The sequence below is a fragment of the Eumetopias jubatus genome, unplaced genomic scaffold (assembly GCF_037043125.1).
Source record: "Eumetopias jubatus isolate StellerSeaLion01/CBP00866 unplaced genomic scaffold, mEumJub1_p1.0 scaffold_8, whole genome shotgun sequence".
NCBI classification, from domain to species: domain Eukaryota; kingdom Metazoa; phylum Chordata; class Mammalia; order Carnivora; family Otariidae; genus Eumetopias; species Eumetopias jubatus.
The window spans coordinates 82,070,957-82,088,819 of NW_028274814.1; the positions used below are offsets into that span (position 1 = coordinate 82,070,957).

General features: G+C 42.4%; 1 protein-coding gene and 1 pseudogene across 2 annotated transcripts in view; one reads left to right on the top strand and one right to left on the bottom strand.

The window, feature by feature from the left end:
* Positions 1-17,863, bottom strand: part of LOC114225704 (cyclic AMP-dependent transcription factor ATF-7) — an 88,316-nt gene that overhangs the window by 9,327 nt on the left and 61,126 nt on the right. For both annotated transcript variants that reach the window (XM_028125427.2, XM_028125428.2), the window contains exons 4-11: positions 14,367-14,485; positions 11,183-11,320; positions 6,838-6,995; positions 5,696-5,795; positions 5,055-5,168; positions 4,290-4,442; positions 1,897-2,094; positions 575-683 (exon numbers count right to left, since the gene is read on the bottom strand). In XM_028125427.2, the coding sequence (XP_027981228.2) occupies positions 575-683; positions 1,897-2,094; positions 4,290-4,442; positions 5,055-5,168; positions 5,696-5,795; positions 6,838-6,995; positions 11,183-11,320; positions 14,367-14,485 (1,089 nt within the window). The remainder of the gene's footprint in view (positions 1-574; positions 684-1,896; positions 2,095-4,289; positions 4,443-5,054; positions 5,169-5,695; positions 5,796-6,837; positions 6,996-11,182; positions 11,321-14,366; positions 14,486-17,863) is intronic.
* On the top strand, positions 9,496-9,866 carry LOC114225708 (large ribosomal subunit protein eL33 pseudogene; annotated as a pseudogene).

Here is a 17,863-nt window from a genome sequence, read left to right on the forward strand (position 1 = left end):
GACTCTATGACCATCTCTTTCTAGCACTACTTTATGTGTGCACATAGGTTACAAACTAAAACCACCATGGGTCCATCATTAGAAAGATAAAATATACCCCCATAGCACAATGCTTAACAAACGCCAATGTATCATCTGTTGTTTATATTCTCTTGAGGCCAAGATAGCATCTTTGGAATAAGAAAGACCTAGATGGGAATCTTGGCTCTGCTACTTCACCAACTGTGTAACTTCAGGTACATGACTATTCTGAGTGGTTTTCTTGTATATAAATGGAGGCAATATCTATTTCATGAGAGAATTGGGCAGATGGTAGAGGGCCTAACACAAAGTAGGCACCCGATAAATATTGCTACCCTTTATCTACAACTACGATAGATAATTAGGATAACTCTATATGGTTCTGAAAACAAAATTATTTTGTAGGACTAGCTGTTCCAGAAAGGCTGCTCACTCATCAGTGTGGATCCCTCCAGAACATTCAGAATCGGATTATAAAATTATAAACAGTTGAGACACTCGGTACATGTAGTTTACTGACTGACTACCCTTGCTTAGGTTGTGAGCCACTCACCTAAATAGCCTTGGGTCTTTTTCTGTAGTGCAGTAACCGGGCAGTCTTTATGAGCTAACAGTAGCTGTTTCAACTGAGCCACCTCATTGCGTAGCAATGTGACTTCATTCTGAAGAGGGAGGAAAGAAAAGAGCATCAAGAAAAAGTACCCTCCACCCCTGCGCCCCCAGTGGCTGTTCCCACGGTGAGGACAGAATGCTGCCTGGATTTTCTCCCCTGAATCTGGGAGACTCCTCATCCCGCAAGGCTTCAGACAGCTCAGGGCCAGTACACTCATGAATTCACTGACAGGAGCTGCTTACAGTGAAAAGGAGGGATTTATAATAGAAACATTATTCCTATTTAGGATAAACATAATCATACCAAAATTAATAATGCATATGTCCTCCGACTAAGAAAGCCTACTTCCAGGAATCTATTTAACAAAACTACCTACTCAAGTGCATACAATGTTAACTATACCACTGCTGTTCTGGCAAAAAATTAGAAACATTGTAAATACCCATACCTTATAATATAACCACACTACAGAATATACTACCATAGAGCTATTAAAAAAAATGAAGTAGATTCTCTAGACACATGGCCAGATCTCCAGGAGATACTATCAACCTAGTTATGTTAAAACAAACACACAGTCCCTCCCTGACGAACCCACAAAAAGTATAAATGAAAAAAATATTTAGAAATACATATATGTCTGGTAGGTACACACCAAACTCATCCACAGGAAAGAATAAGACTGGGAAAGGCATACTGAAGAAGAACTTTGGTTTTGTTCTATACACTTGTGTGTGCATGTAGGTATACATGCTATATACATAAATATATTCATATATACCTTTGCAATGAAATCTTATAATAAGTTATCAAAAGAAGGGAAAAAATAATATTCAAGAAAATATCTGGATTATACTTTTTCTATTTGTGCTCGTGTGGTTTTTTCTTTCTTTCATTAAGCTGCATTATCCGGGGCAAATACATTTCCCTTTGGGTGCTCCATGATCCCAGTCGGATTCTACTGATGACCTAAAAGAGTACCCTGGGACAATTAATCTAATTCCCCCCATCCAAATGGGTCTGTGGATGATTCAGACTCTAGCAACAGGTTTGGGAGTAGATGGTAAGTCTTTTCTAACCCCTGGGGAAGATATTTCAATTTTGACAGTTAAGAGTTTCTTTCTGCATTCTTCCTGGCACATCTTCTGGAACACTCCTAATTTAAAGAGTTATCATCTTCTTTTATACTGTTTCACTTTTTTCCGATTCAATCTCACTTTCCAGATTCATCAATCCCAATAACCACCCAGGGACCCACTCACACTCAGCTGAATGTTCTGAGAAGTGAGTTCCTCTGCCTTCTTCTCGAGGGAGGACACCCAGAGCTTCCGCTTTTGACGGCAGCGGGAGGCTGCAGCCCGGTTGCGCTCCAGAAAACGCTGCCGCCGTTCATCAGGATCTTCATCCACTGTGCGTCGCCGTCGCCCTCCCGTGCTGGGAGTGGGCTGGGCTGGTGAGACCTGGGGCCCAGAAAGAGGAGTTACTTGAAGGGAACATCAACCCTTTGCAAATTAAACCTGATGTCAGGTAGGTTAGTAAGCTCTGGTAAAGATCTGGTAAAGGGATGTACCAGTCTCTGCAACCAGAGCATGTCTCATCACCATGCCCCTGAGTTTCTCTTCTCTCTGCCTCCCCATTTCCTTCCAGTCTTCTCAGCCCCAAACTTAGAAAAACCACAGCTCAGGTGGAAACTGATTATTTCTGAGACAGACAGACAAGATGAAGCGAGCGTCACTTTTTGCTTCTTAACAACAGGGAATCTTCCTGTAGGAGGGGAAACCGTAATGGGGGCTGGGTATCGGGGGAACTTTTAGGGAGACAGGAATAAAGATATTTGAGAATCACTGATTTGGACAAGCAATATATACAAACAATTGAATGCTACAACAAGTTTCAGAAAAGGAGGAAAGACTTTACTACCGGTGAGATACTGGCTATCATGGAGAGATATGAATTGGTACATTCTTATTTATAGTCAGTTATTAATCATCCTCAGCAATCACCCTCCCCACCTTGTTTGTTCTGTTTGTTTTTATGCAAATTTCTGGATCATCTTTCCTTTCTATTAGCCGGTATGTGTTCCGAGAAGATAGACCAACTTTATAAGAGCAGGCAAAATTAAAATGTAGAAAGGTCAGCCATCTGTATAAAAGAAACTATATAATGTAAAACAATGCCAAAAACAAATTCTTCCTGGATCTGTTGCTCTTAAAAAATATCTATATTAGTAGTTCCCAAGGACCAGAGCTCACATCAGTTGCATGAGACTAAGCATGAGCTTATAAAAAAAAGAATCTTATACTCCACTTCAGGCCCTAATTCATGTTCTCCATTAATATAGATAATCAAGAGGCAATTTTATTTATTCACACTAATATTCTCTCTCCCAAAAGAAAAAATGGAGAAGAAATTTCAAACTCAATTTAACGAGCTGGAGGCCTTGGGTCATTGCTTCTCACTGTACTATGGGAAGTTTATACTAATTCTCTTGAGACTTTCAATTTCCTCTTTGTCTTGAGCTTGGTGGAGCACATGGGAAGACCAGCGCTTTAAGGGGATGGGGAAAGGAAACGGTAGGTTCTGATTCTCTCACAGTAACTCAGCAGCTCAAGCAGGGAAGAGAGCTGAAAGAACACCAAGGGAAAGAAGGGAAGAATGAGAAAGAAAGGGATCAGCGGTGAGTAAAAAGGAAGTCACATCATTTTCTTGAGAGGGCAGCAGCACAACTCAGGCAAGGTGGCTACTGCTTTGCCATTTCCAGGGACCGGCATCGGAAGGGGTTCTAGGAGGGCGGGCAAGCTCAGCTTCCAACAAGAAAACTCAAATGAAGGCTTTAGTTGTTGGCCAAGCTTTAAGGTGGCATATGGCCATTAAATGTTAGGACATGTGGTGGTAACTGATGAAGCAGGTGGTGACATCAGAAAAAGGGGCTGGACAAAGATGTAATCCTAGAAACCCATCTCAGGTTGTTGTCACCTGTCCAGTGCAGATACTACAAAAACTAAGGCCTATTCAGTTTTCAAAGAAACTTATTAAAACTGAGGCTTCCTTGGGAAAAGAACAGGGCATATAAAAGGGACTGCTCTAGCTTTAATAAGACTTTCATTTCTCCGTGATAGAAAGGGATTAAATGGATAAGGAAAAGGTGTTCCATTATGTCTATTTACTGAGCCATCTTAGTACTGTGACACCCCATTTTACTCATATATTGTTATTACCTAATTTTGGCCACAAAACCTGATAATCAGGTTTTTTTGGTTCTTGTTTTTGTCTTTGTTTTGGTTTATTTTCTGTAAGACTTAACGCATGGGAAAGAGACTGGGGAGACTCCTTTGGCGCACAAAGTGGTTTGAGTCAGGTTCTATCACATTTTAGAGGGTTCTGCAGATACGTCATTCACATATAGAAAAAACCAAAAACCAAAAATTGAGACCTCTTCTGTGCCGGCTCTGCATTCTCCAGCTTGTCTGATGTAAATATAACAGAAGAGTAGATAAAGACTGGTGCATTCTGCTACTGTCAAACTGTTAACAAGAACCAAAGCACAAGAAGATGCCCAGAAGACTGAAACCTGCTCTTTCTGCTCCTTGAAAACTAGACGTGACATAAAGTAACGGTGACACAGCAGGCTCCCCCGTCCAAGGGCCCAACTGACCTGTGGCTGGGCAGGGGATGGGGCATCAGGGTGTTGGATGAGGAGCTGGCTCTGCTCAGGACGGGCTGTCACCATGGTACTGGCAGTACCCACCACCATTCCACATCCACCATTGATTGAGGAGACTTGGTGGGTTAGGGTGGCTTTTAGTCTCTGTAGGGAACAATAATAAAAAATCGCTTGTCAAGGTTTAAGATTCTACCAAGGGTGAGAAGAGAGGGTTAGATTTTAATACTGATCTTATAGATCACTAAAATTTCCACACCAATTTGCCCTTAACAGAGGAATTAAAGGAAATGACAGGGAGAATGTACACCTGGATCCCTAACATGCCTACTCTGTTCCTTGGCTATCATCCTGGGCACAGTTGGAGGGTGGGGGTTGTTGAAGTAATAGAGTCCAGATGAAAGCTCTCTCCTGGAACCTGGCCAGGTGCTGGTTATGCAGCTATTCACCTCTTGGCCAGCTCTCCTGCCCACTCATCCACCCTCCATCTGTCACCCTGGAACTGAAACAGCAAGCATTCCACTCTAAACAATCTGTGCTGCCTCTTTTCACTGCCATGGTCTATGTACCAGGCTCTAAAGGTGGAAGAGAGGAGAGAGGAGTCATGAATCAGGGTCTTTTCTTCTCCAGACCCCACTGCAGGGTATCTTTAGCTTTGCAAGCCCCAGAAGGTTTCTTTGCCTGGCTCACTTGAAAAACCGAGGCTGATAACACTTCTTTCGAAAGGGCCAACACTGCCCCAAGCTGGGATGTACTCACCATCTTGGCTTCTGATGGCATAGGGTGGCCAGAGGGAGAAATGGAACCACTGCTGTTAACTGGTGGGCCAGGGATACCAGGAATGTTGGGCACCATAGACACAGGTCTGGCCAGCTGGATCAAGAGGAGGAGGAAAAACCAGAAGGGAACATAATACTAGTGGTGGGGCAACAGCTCCAAAATGAAGTGCTTTGGAGACTGGCGTGTCAGAGCCTGTTCTGTGCAGCCTGTCCAGAGGGCACAGAGGGACAGCCTGGGAAACACCTTTCCCCATGGAGCACCACAGGGTAGGGAATCTAATCCTTTAGTGCTGACAATTTCTATGGGAACGGCTGGGGCTCTATCTTGAGGAAAGTGGTGGGCAATGTGGGAGGCGCTAAGTGCCAAGTGAAATCAACCAATCAGCAGGCTGGCAAGATCAATTCCTAGACCAGGAGCCAATTGTCCAGATGAGTCTTTGTCTAGTGTTCCACAGTGCTGGATTGGCAGAAGTTAGCGGAGAGTTTAGGCAGGCTGCCACGCTCAACTAATACAGACCAGAGCCCATGTTTCCCTGGGGCGCATGTGTGTTTATGAGCATTCAGGTGGAAGGGAGGGATTAGTGTGTCGGTAGGGTTGGCTGCCCCAACTACAGAGCTCACCGATATAACAGAAGGCATCTGTACCGGAGGCCCTGGCAGCACAGGCATAGTCTGTCCATTAGCAAGATGCATGACGAGAGGGAGGGAGCCAGTGGGAGACCTGAGGAGACACGAAGTGAAATGCTCATCATACAGACCCTTTTGTCTATGGATCTTCCTCCTATAATTACAGCAGATTGCCCAGGCTTCTCTAGTTAGGGAAGCTACACGGCAACACTATAAATTCTTGACACTGTCATGAACGTGGAAGAACCAGGGAATGCCACTTACCTTACCTTACAGATGGACAGATGGCCAGAAATGGTAAGATCTTTACACCTTGCAAATTAAGCAAATACCACTGAATTCAAACGGGTGGGAAGCTAATCCTATTAAGATTTCAGAACAACGAAACAAACATCCCTACCACTGGCATGTATAAATTCTGTCTTGCCTTAGCTGGGACTTGGACCAAAGTTGTCATTTTGCAAAGCCGAATTATGTCATATGATAGCCAAATATGAGTAAGTTTCTCTTGTTCCTTTGCATGTACTGCTCTACCTTGTCCCCAAAAGATGTCACTTTGTATTTTTCCTCGTGGGTCCAGAGAACAATAAGCTTTAAGAGGCTGAATCCTGACAATAACCTCTAAACCCATGGGTACCCGGGGATAGGAGCTCAAGTCATCTCATTAGGAAGTCTGTATGGACCATGCCAGGATTGAAGACAGACAGAGAAACAAAATTAGGGGTAGCAAAGACCAAGAACCCCAGACTGAGGGGGAACACCAGACTCAAAAAGATGACTTAATGGGTTTCAGCCCATCATTCAGTAATGCCCTCCAAACCTTGTACAGATTGAGGCCAAGAACTAGATATACTTCCCTGTGTGGCTTCCACCATTATGATGAACTTTCTAAAGTTTTAAAGACTCTTCTTTTAGATCAAAGAAAAGATCTAACCTCCAAATTCAGGAAGTATTATCCCCAAATAAATACTTGCTTGTTTACTAATAAGGTAAAGGAGATGTCTGCTTATGGGGGGATATTTTATTTTGAGAGACAATCTCACTGACTTGTTTTGAGTATTCAAAAACAGTCCCTGTTTTTGTTTTACCAAGTACAAAAAGGTTCAGGCTCCACTGTTTCTCCCTGCTTTACTTACCCCAGCTGCCTGTTGGATGGTGGAGCCTGTGTGATGACAGAAGTTGGGGAGGGAAGGGTCGGGTGAAGTGGATCATAGCCCAAGTGGAGAGGTAGGGAACCAGGGCGCACGATGGTAGGTGTGGGGGTAGAGATCACGACAGGCTTTGGGGCCACCTCCTGAGGAGAAGAGACCAACAAAACACAAAATGCTATATGCGGCTGCTTATAGGAAATTATGTAGCTGGTTAAATGTAGTACACATTTACTGGAAAGAGCACTACAGTGACTCATGTAAATCATGCCCTGACTCTATCATGATCATGGACCCATACTTCACTCGCCCATTCAATAGGAATGCTGAGTTAAGGCTTTTTGGCTATCTCCCTTTCAGGGATGATTGCTTTATGAATGAGATGAGAGTTGGAAAATCACTTGAAATCTTTATAGAAGCACCATAGTGCCATATAAGTTCCAAGGACTGTCATAATTTTTCACTCTTATTCCGAATCTGATGTCTGAGTGTCCTCTGATCTCTAATGAGAAAAGGCAGGGTGTAAGACTGGTGATAAGGCAACCTAATATCTCCTACAGACATATACCCCCACCCCCACCTTTTTATTTTAGGTAGCCTCCATGCCCAGTGTGGGGCTTGAACTCACGACCCCGGGATCAAGAGTCACACGCTCTACTGACTGAGCCAGCCAGGCACCCCCAGATGGATCCCTTTAAAAAAGGCCATGGAAGAAAAGGCTATGGAAATTTAAGGGTCATGTTGTAATAAAACAAACTGCTTCCCACTGTTAACTTGTTTGGGACCTTAGTTGCTAGTGGCCACACTGGCCCTCACACATCTCTAGACAACCTTTAGGACCTGGTTGCTAATGAAAAGGGGAGGGAGGAGGGACAGTTGTAATGTTTATGGAAAAAGTAGTTTGGAGAAGTTATCAAACCAAATTTGGAGGGAGGTAAAATGAGGTACAGATGCTCTACCCACAGGGAACATTAAAATTAATAACCCCTGGTAGAGCAGTAGAGATTGGAAAGAGGCATGAGGGGGCTTCTGAGGTTCTGATAATATCTGGGTGCTGGTTACACAGGCTGTAAACTTCGTGAAAATTCAGTGAGCTATATATTCACAATTTGTGCACTTTTCTGTACGTATGCTATATTTCAATAAATTTTGAAAAATACTACCTCATAAAAAGTTTCCTTTAAAAAAATAATACTCAGGGGCGCCTGGGTGGCTCAGTTGGTTAAGCGACTGCCTTCGGCTCAGGTCATGATCCTGGAGTCCCGGGATCGAGTCCCGCATCGGGCTCCCTGCTCGGCAGGGAGTCTGCTTCTCCCTCCGACGCTCTTCCCTCTCGTGCTTTCTATCTCTCATTCTCTCTCTCTCTCAAATAAATAAATAAAATCTTTAAAAAAAAGAAAATAAAAAAAAATAAAAATAAAAAAATAATACTCAGGGGCGCCTGGGTGGTTCAGTTGTTAAGCATCTGCCTTCGGCTCAGGTCGTGATCCCAGGGTCCTGGGATCGAGCCCCGCATTGGGGGTCCCTGCTCAGCGGGAAGCCTGCTTCTCCCTCTCCCACTCCCCCGGCTTGTGTTCCCTCTCTCGCTGTCTCTCTGTCAAATAAATAAATAAAATCTTAAAAAAAAAATAGCCAGAATTCTAGATTTTCTCTTTTAGTCACTAGAAGCCTTCCTTTTTTTTGTTTTTTAACTTTTTAAAATGAATTATTTATTAATTACAAGAGACATTCTGACATATGCACTGATGACGTTCATTCTCTTTTAATGTGGTTTTGGCTTAGCTATCTTAAGTGCTGCATATATTTGGACAGGACTGAAAAGTATTATGTGTACATGTGTGTGTAAAAATACATACATATATATGTTTATATGTATACACACATACATTAATACAGAGAGAGCAAGCATAAGACCAGCTCTTGGGCAGCATTTCTTAGAACATTTGGCCTTTAGCCCACAAGGGTAAAACGTATGAGGGAGTATAAATTATTTGTCACCAGGAAAAATCTCTGGTAAACCTAGAAGCACATCTCAAGTCCAAATTTACATGATTAAAATTAAGCTGCCATGTAGTTTAGACGCCTTCCTTCTAAGACTTTTTTCCGGGGCACCCGGGTGGCTTAGTCATTAGGCATCTGCCTTCAGCTCAGGTCACGATCCCAGTGTCCTGGGATCGAGCCCCGCATCTGGCTCCCTGCTGCGTGGGAAGCCTGCTTCTCCCTCTCCCACTTCCCCTGCTTGTGTTCCCTCTCTCACTGTCTCTCTCTGTCAAATAAATAAAATCCTGGAAAAAAAAAGATTTTTTTCCAAAATCATTTAATGTCCAATTTATTAATTACATAAGTTTTCTTTCCCACTTAATAACTGAAGTACAGGGGTGCCTGCGTGGTGCAGTTGGTTGGGTGGCCAACTCTTGGTTTCAGCTCAGGTCATGATCTCAGGGTTGTGAGACTGAGCCCCATGTTGGGCTCCGCGCTGGGCGTGGAGCCTGCTTGGGATTCTCTCTCTCCCTCTGCCCCTCCCCACTCCTCTCTCTCCTTCTCTTAAAAACAAACAAACAAACAAAAAAACACTTTTTCCGCCATCTTGGAGTCTGTGGAGGCCTGCTGGGAACAGGACTCCTATAATGCCAAATAACGTCTGGAAGGCTATGGTCCAAGGCCATTTTTGCTGGCTATAAGCGGGGTCTCCGGAACCAGAGGGAGCACACAGCTCTTCTTAAAATCGAAGGTGTTTATGCTCGAGATGAAACGGAATTCCATCTAGGCAAGAGATGTGCTTATGTGTACAAAGCAAAGAACAACACAGTGACTCCTGGTGGCAAACCAAACAAAACCAGAGTAATCTGGGGAAAAGTTAACTCGTGCTCATGGAAACAGTGGCATGGTTCGTGCCAAATTCCGAAGCAACCTTCCTGCTAAAGCCATTGGCCACAGAATCCGTGTGATGCTGTACCCCTCAAGGATTTAAATTTAATGAAAAGTAAATAAAGGTGTAGATTTGTTCTCTTGTAAAAAAAAAACACCCCACCCCCCAAAAAAAACCCCAAAATAACTGAAGTCAACATACATAAAGTACATTAATCTAAAGGATATAAATAAATGACTATATATGTAACATCAAGACAGAGCCCATTTCCAGCACCCCAGAAGGCGTCCCTTCCCAAACCACACCTTCCCTCATGAAATTTTTTTTTTTAAGGTTTTATTTATTTATTTGACAGAGAGACAGCGAGAGAAGGAACACAAGCAGGGGGAGTGGGAGAGGGAGAAGCAGGCTTCCCGTGGAGCAGGGAGCCTGATGTGGGGCTCGATCCCAGCACCCTGAGATCATGACCTGAGCTGAAGGCAGATGCTTAACGACTGAGCCACCCAGGCACCCCATTCCCTCATGAAAGTTAAACATTTACTTTGAGTTCTATCATCATCAAATAGTTTTGCCTCTTCTTGAACCTAATGTAAATGGAGTCATGTGTGTACTTTTGTGTCTGAATTTTGTTGTTCAATATAACTTTTGTGGGATTCACCACATTGCTGTGTATGTCATTGGTTCATTCTTTTTTAATGCCATGTGGTATTCCATTTTATTTCATTTATTTATTTTTAGAGAGAGGGGGTGGGGGGAGCAAAGGGAGATGGAGAGAGAGAATCTTAAGCAGGCTCCATGACCAGCATGAAACCCGACGTGGGGCTCGAACTCATGATCCTGAGATCATGACGAGCTGAAACCAAGAGTCAGGTGCTTAACTGAGCCACCCAGGTACCCTCAGTATTCCATTTTAGAAATATACCACAATTTATTTATTTATTCATTCTCTTATTGATGGACATTTGGACTACTTCAGTTTTTTGACCATTATGAATACAACTCTTATGAGCATTCTTATATACTTTTATATAGTGGACATATACACTAATTTCACTTCCATATAGACTCAGAAGTGGAACTGCTGGGTCAGAGAATAGGTGTAATTTATACAAGTCTTCTAAACAATGAACATTATTTAAGTATAATCAATCCTGTATCACACATTATTTATACAACTAATGAATCAAAACTTAATCTACCTACCAACTAACATTTGGGATAATTTTTTCTTTTTAAGATTTTATTTATTTTAGAGAGCGAGCGAGCGCGCACTCAAGTGAGCAGGGGGAGGAACAGAGGGGGAGGGAGAGAGAATCTGAAGCAGATTCTCCACTGAGTGCAGAGCTGGACACGGGATTTGATCCCACACCCTGAGACCATGACCTGAGCCGAAACCAAGAGTTGGACGCTCAACCAACTGAGCCGCCCAGGCGCCCCTGGGATAATTCTTGGTAGAGAATTTACCTTTTCCTTGAGCGGCGGGGAGCAGGGACTAGAGGCAGGGCTATTAGGTGGGGATGAGTCTACCTCCACTGGCTCTTCTTCCTTGATTTTGATGTCTGGTGTAGAAGGCAAAGACATGTCAAGGGGCCCAGCAGCAGCCTGTTAAAAGACAGAAATAAGCAAAGTTCAACCCCATGATTCCCTACAGGCTGAATCAAAATCTTTCCAGGTTCTTTTCTTTTTTTTTTTTTTTAAGTAGGCTCCACACCCAATGTAGGACTTGAACTCACAACCCTGAGATCAAGAGTTGCATGTTCCACTGACTGAGCTAGCCAAGAGCCCCGAGAAAATATACTTCTAAGTTCAGCTCTTGGTCAAAGAACTGACCTGTAAGTCAAAGAAGTATGAAACCTAGATTTTATGTACAACTCTGGCCAGATCATTTTAAACTTCTCAGAACTTCTGTTTTTCTAACTGTAAAATAGAAATAATGCCTGCTTCACCATGGGTGAATACTTATAGAGATTCTGAAAGGAAAAAAAAATACTTATAAATGTTTATAAAGACCCTGAAAGGAAAAAAAAAAAAGATGTCATTTAAATCCATGCAAATATAATTATATAATTTTTCATGAAAGTAAAATGATTCCTGAATCCCGTGCTTGCCTATTTCCAACCAGCTCTGCTGGCCACTGGAGAACTGTGGGCACTTTTTCTGCCAACCAGAAGGACTAGATTACCCAAGTATCAAAAGCAAACAAAGATAAATTAGCTATTGAAGTACTACAAACAAGATAGAAAAGATCTTTTCTGGGGAACTTCCCACACTCGATGGTGATTTCATCCCAACATCTGATGTTAGAGGCTAGAAGTTAGGAAGCTAGGGTTTCAGGGTAATAAGGAAAGGAAAGGCTGGCTATTTGATCAGTTAAAGAAATTAGAACTTGATCCTAGAAGCAGGACTGGAGAAAATCAGAAAGGAAAGAGAGTACTTTTCTGGCAGTGGTGAATCACTTCACAAAACCGTGGAGCCGTAAATGGCTTTGCAGGGATCCATAAACCATCTGAGAGTGCGGCCCAGACACTGCACCACGCCAGGAGGGCTGCCACTGCAGTCCGGTTTCATGACAAAGTAGATCCTTTGTTCTATTCTTCCCATATCTTAGGCTTCTTGGTCAAAGAGGAGCTTGTTTCTAACTCTTCCCTTGCCACCTAAATTCTAGAAATCTTGGTAGTTGAGCACAATGAAGATAATCTGGCATCTACCACATTAGAGAAGGTGGTAATGGTTCTTTCTCTCCAATCTGATGGGGGTGAGCAATAGCAAAAATGCTTTCATTTCTGCCCTCATTTTTTTCTACATTATGAAGATGCTGAGACCAATTTAGCTAATTCTGGGATCCCTGAAGTCAGAGGGTGGTGGGAAGGAGAGGCCTCTAAGTAAATAGAACCATGGGTTTAAAATCCCTTTGAGGCATCTCCTAGAAAAGCTGTGGTTCAGTGAAATTTTAGACTCAGTCAACATTCCTGGATACAATCTTCTACTGAGTCTGTTCTTCTCATCAAGGGGAGGTAAAGACCACCCGTGTATAGGCAGGAAGAAATGTTGAGATGCCCAACGAGTAAAAGCCTGACCAACTATGAATGGCCTCCCAGAAGTGTCAACTGAGTTAAAATGGCAGTAGAAAAGACTTCGCACTTTTAAAATCTTTTTTTTTAAAGATTTTATTTATTTTTATTTGAGAGAGAGAGAATTAGAGATAGCACGAGAGGGAAGAGGGTTGGAGGGAGAAGCAGACTCCCTGCTGAGCAGGGAGCCCGATGCGGGACTCGATCCTGGGACTCCAGGATCATGACCTGAGCCGAAGGCAGTCACTTAACCAACTGAGCCACCCAGGCGCCCAAGACTTCGCACTTTTAAAGGGAGTTTAATTTTCTTGAATCTGCCTATAATGAATGTGATTTTAAATCGCTCACATCCTGGTGGAAACAATTTGACTGATTTGTCTTGGGAGAAGGAGAAATGATGGTGGTGGGGGGGAATGAGGTAGGGAAGCTGTAAAGTAAAATTATACCACGTAGGTTGAAGCCACAGAGAGATGAGAGACTGGAGTCTCTAAAGAAAAATAACGAGAAGACTGTAGCTAGTCTAGCCATTTGAAAGTAGAACTACAAATATATGCCATTGGATTTCCCTGCTTTCTTTCGGTTTAAGGGAGACAGCAGGAAAAGAAGCTCAGAGGAAGCTACGGAACTTGGAAAAAACTCCAGTGATAAGGACACCTTATCTTGCATTCTTACAATTACATTTTAAGCTGGATGAAAAAAAAGTCATGCACAACTCTCTTGATTTACCTGCTCTCTTCTTCTTAGAAGGAAAGAACTCAGAATAAGGGATTCCAACATTCTAATCCTCTCTACAGTATCCACACTAAGTGGCCTACATCTAATCGCACACACTTTGTGATAGCTTCCACCTGCTGGTCCTATTTCTACCTCTAGGCCACACAGTAACTTTAACCACTCTTTTACATGAAAGCTCTTCACATATTTGAGGACTACAATTTTTTTTTCACCTTAAAACTTCTCTTTTCCAAGCAAAACTTCCTCAGTTTCTTTGTATGTTCCCAAAGTGACATAATTTTTAGTTCTTTCACCATCCTGGTTGATCTCCTTTGGAAGGCATTAAAAACACCCTTCTTGAAGTTTAATGTTTTGAATATTACGAGAAAGCTACCTGAAGGTAAGAGCTGCATATATTGAAACAAAGAAGTGTCAAGATTCAATAAATGTTTGTTGACTGGCTGACTGAATGATAACAGTCCAGGTGAAAAGTCTGATTAGCTCAGAAAAGAGTGAGAGATTTAACCCCTAAAAATGTTATCTCACAGAATCTGAGTAATTTATAATCTTTTAACATTCTTAACATATTCAAAAGAGAAATAATTAAAAAAAAATTACTGAACTAATGCTCCACTGAAAGGGCAAGGAGCCCAATTTTTGGTAAAGACAGACTTATGCTGATCCATCATCTGGAACCCCTGAAGACATGGAAGGCTGACTTGGATTAGTGGGTATTATCTGGTTCTAAATAACGGAGCCCATAATTTTGTGCTTTAACCGACTAAGCAATTTATCCCAGGGCACATTGAAAATAGCCTCCATCTGAACACTGCCAGTTTGTCAGCAAAAGTCCCGCCTCTTGCCTTTTTTTCCTCCTCATCTGCAGCTTTCTTGAATTCATGTTCAAAGGAGCTAGCTAATTCATTGAAGAGCCCCACCTCCTCACAATTCTTCAGGAATCTAGTCGGAGTAGGAGTTTGATCTGCAGACACGGGAAAAAAAAAAAAGGAAACTTTATTTTAGTTTTGACCTGAAATTAAAACTTGACAGTATATAGAGAACACATTTTTATTCTTCTCTTTGGAAAGAGTCTCTGTGTTAGGGCAAGTTTGCTTTTACAGAGCGAGAGCAGGTGAAGGCCAGTGCTAGGCCACCAGAGGGTGTCTGTGCTGTCCTGCCTCGAGGCCAGCAGAGGGAAGACAGAATGATGTTTTGTTGTGTGACTATCCCTGTAACCCCCTTTCTCCCAGAGGCTGGTTTCACCTCCCTCACCCCCAAACAAAACAAAACCACCCACCCAGGTGGAGTCTGTGAAACCTCCAGATCTGAAAATCAAGAACAGTTAAGCGACATTTTCTCTTTAAACTTACTCCCTGCTAGGTCTGAAGTGAGCAGGTATAAGCAGATGGACGTTAAAATCTGATGAGGAGAAGAAACTGAGGATCAGATGGTTGACTTTGCTTGCTAAAGCTACCAAATAAGAAATGGTGCCTTGTCTTTCAGTGGTCACTGAGGTAAGGGTCTGTTACCTTCTGAAGGCATTCCAGGCAAATCTAGGGGCTGGGGAACAAGACAGCAAGATCATGAGCTAGAAAAGGAAACTGCAAACAATAGAGCTCATTTTACAGAGACCTGGGCCCAGAGCAAATTCCGGAAACCAGGATATTTGGATTTAGATTTGCCAGCCAAAATATCCTCTCAGGGGCTGCACAAATCTTTCCTCAACAGTGCCTCTGCCCTTGGGAAGAGGAAGGCGATCAGTAACCACACGGAAACTTTCTAAGCAACTTGAATTTTAGATTTGAGTTCCTCTCTCCCCATTCTGGTTTTCTAGTTTTTCTCTCTTAGGACAGTTGAATCCTGTTCCCGGATCTAAACTTCTATTATGATGGTTTTCTTTGACATGCTAGTCACCTCAGGGATTCATTTCATACCCCAAACCACTAAACTGAATGACAGAAATAGAACAATGTTTAAATGACGTTTTAAGGAGTAAGACCTGGGATTAAATTGTTCCCTTTAGCATGATCGATTGGAAATAGTCCACTGGGATTTTCCAAGGAACAGCATATTTTTTTTTTTTTAAATTTAAACAAAACCTCTTCTGAATCAGAGTGTTTGGAAAAGTTACCACTACCTCCCAAAATAGTTTTAAAAGGTCCTCTGGAAGCTTTGGTTGGCCAATGATGAAGCCACTTTTCCTCCATCCCTGGGTGAGTGGAGGTAATATCATCCTTTATGCTCAAGAGTTCTTTAGTAAGGGCACACACAAATCACAACTCAAGTGAAACAGGACGGGGCAGCTAAGGGCATGGCGATGGCAGAAGAGGGCCTTTGGCTTCTCTGACCTGAGACCCATACAAACTGCTCCCAAACAACCAGCCAGAAAATATATAAGAAAACCGTTAGTGTGCTCTGATATCAGATTCTAAAGAAATCAACAAGTGTTTACTGAATACTTTCTACATGTTTTGATGCTATATGCATATACACTTGTGGGTAAACTTGGGGGAAGAGAGGGATAGGAGTATCGGAGTTTTGCCCAAATATATAAGACATGGCTCTTGCTCTACGGAACAATGAGATTGTTTTCTAGTTGAGGAAATAAACCAATACACATAGACAGCATCATAGTATACAAAAAAAAATAGGTGCCATGTGCAGTAGAGAATAAATTTGTTAGAGTAATTAAATAAAGACAAATTAATGACAGAAGAGTTAGGAAGTTTCAAGAAGTGGGACTTGAGCTGGGCCTTCAAGAAGGGTTTTCACCAGGAGAAAGAAGAGATTTGGAGGGTAAGAGGAGTAAGGCAGGTAAAGGCATAGAGAGAGGCGGGGTATGGGGACCACATATAGGTGAGGAGGAAAAGGTATGCCTAGCGTAAAGGTAATCAAGTCAAGGGGAGCCTGGCTGGCTCAGTTGGTAAAGCCTGTGACTCTTGATCTTAAGGTCATGAGTCCAAGCCCCACGCTGGGTGTGGAGCCTACTTAAAAAAAAAAAGATAATCAAGCCAGGTATATAAGTTGTATACAAAGTTGGGTAGGTACCATCAGGCTAGATTATAGGAAGCCTGAGAGTCCAAGTATAAATAGCCTTGAAAGTAAAAGAAAATAGGAAGATTAGGACAGATTTTTTAAATTTAAATTCAATTAATTAACATATAGTGTATAATTAATTTTAGAGCTAGAATTCAGTGATTCATCAGTTGTATATAACACCCAAAGCTCATTACATCACATGCCCTCCTTACTGCCCATCACCCACCCCCCTTCCCTCCAGCAACTCTCAGTTTGTTTCCTATGATTAAGAAGAGTCTCTTATGGTTTGAGATTCTTTTTTTTTTTTTTTTTAAATCTAAGAGCATTTTATTTAGAGGGAGATGGTTTTTAGGTTTTTTTGTTTTGTTTTGTTTTAAGTAAACTTTATCCCCAAGGTGGGGTTTGAACTCATGGCCCTGAGATCAAGAGTCTCATGTTCTATCAACTGAGCCAGAGAGCCAGGTACCCCAGATTAGGACAGATTTTGAGCAAAGCAGAAGAATTTAGGGAAGACTGGCTTTCCTTTCTTTCTTTTTAAAAAAGATTTTATTTATTTGAGTGAGAGAGAGAAGAGAGATAGTGAGAGAGAGCACGAGCAGGGGTACTGGGGGTGGAGAGGGAGAAGCAGGGAGCCTGACGCAGGCCTCAATCCCAGGACCCTGGGATCATGACCTGAGCCAAAGGCACACACTTAACCGACTGAGCCACCCAGGCGCCCCAAGACTGGCTTTTCAAGAGAATGCAAGATTAGAATACGAGACCAGTCAAGGAGGCCAGCTAGGAGACTTTGGAGAAACCCAAGCATAATGAAGGTGGTGGAAGGAACAGAGCAGAGAAAATGTGAAGAAAGAATAAAACAACTCAAGATTCTTTTTTTTAAAACAACTCAAGATTTTGAGAATACTGATACCACTGAATAACAAAGAGAAGGAGAAGGTTTAGGGGACAAGGAGAGAAGTTCAGAAATGGGGCATGGGTGGGGCAAGAAGATCTGAATGATAGAAAGACAGCCAAGTAAGTGTTCAATAAGGGATTGGAATACATGTCGGACACAAAGTCTCAATTTAGAGAAATGAGAATTACCAGCCTCGAAAGGATAACTGGAGTCATGTGCAATGGGATGAGCACTCCAGAACAGAATGCAAAGAATAACAGGAAAATACTTTCTCTCCTTGGGACTAACCTGTATCGATTTCTCTCATCACTCTTGGAGACTTGGCATAAACCTTTCCACCTTTGAAATAACCTTTCCAACTTGATAACCTTGCCTCAAATGTATCTCTTTCATAAACTCTCTGATTAATTCAACTTGATATTCATT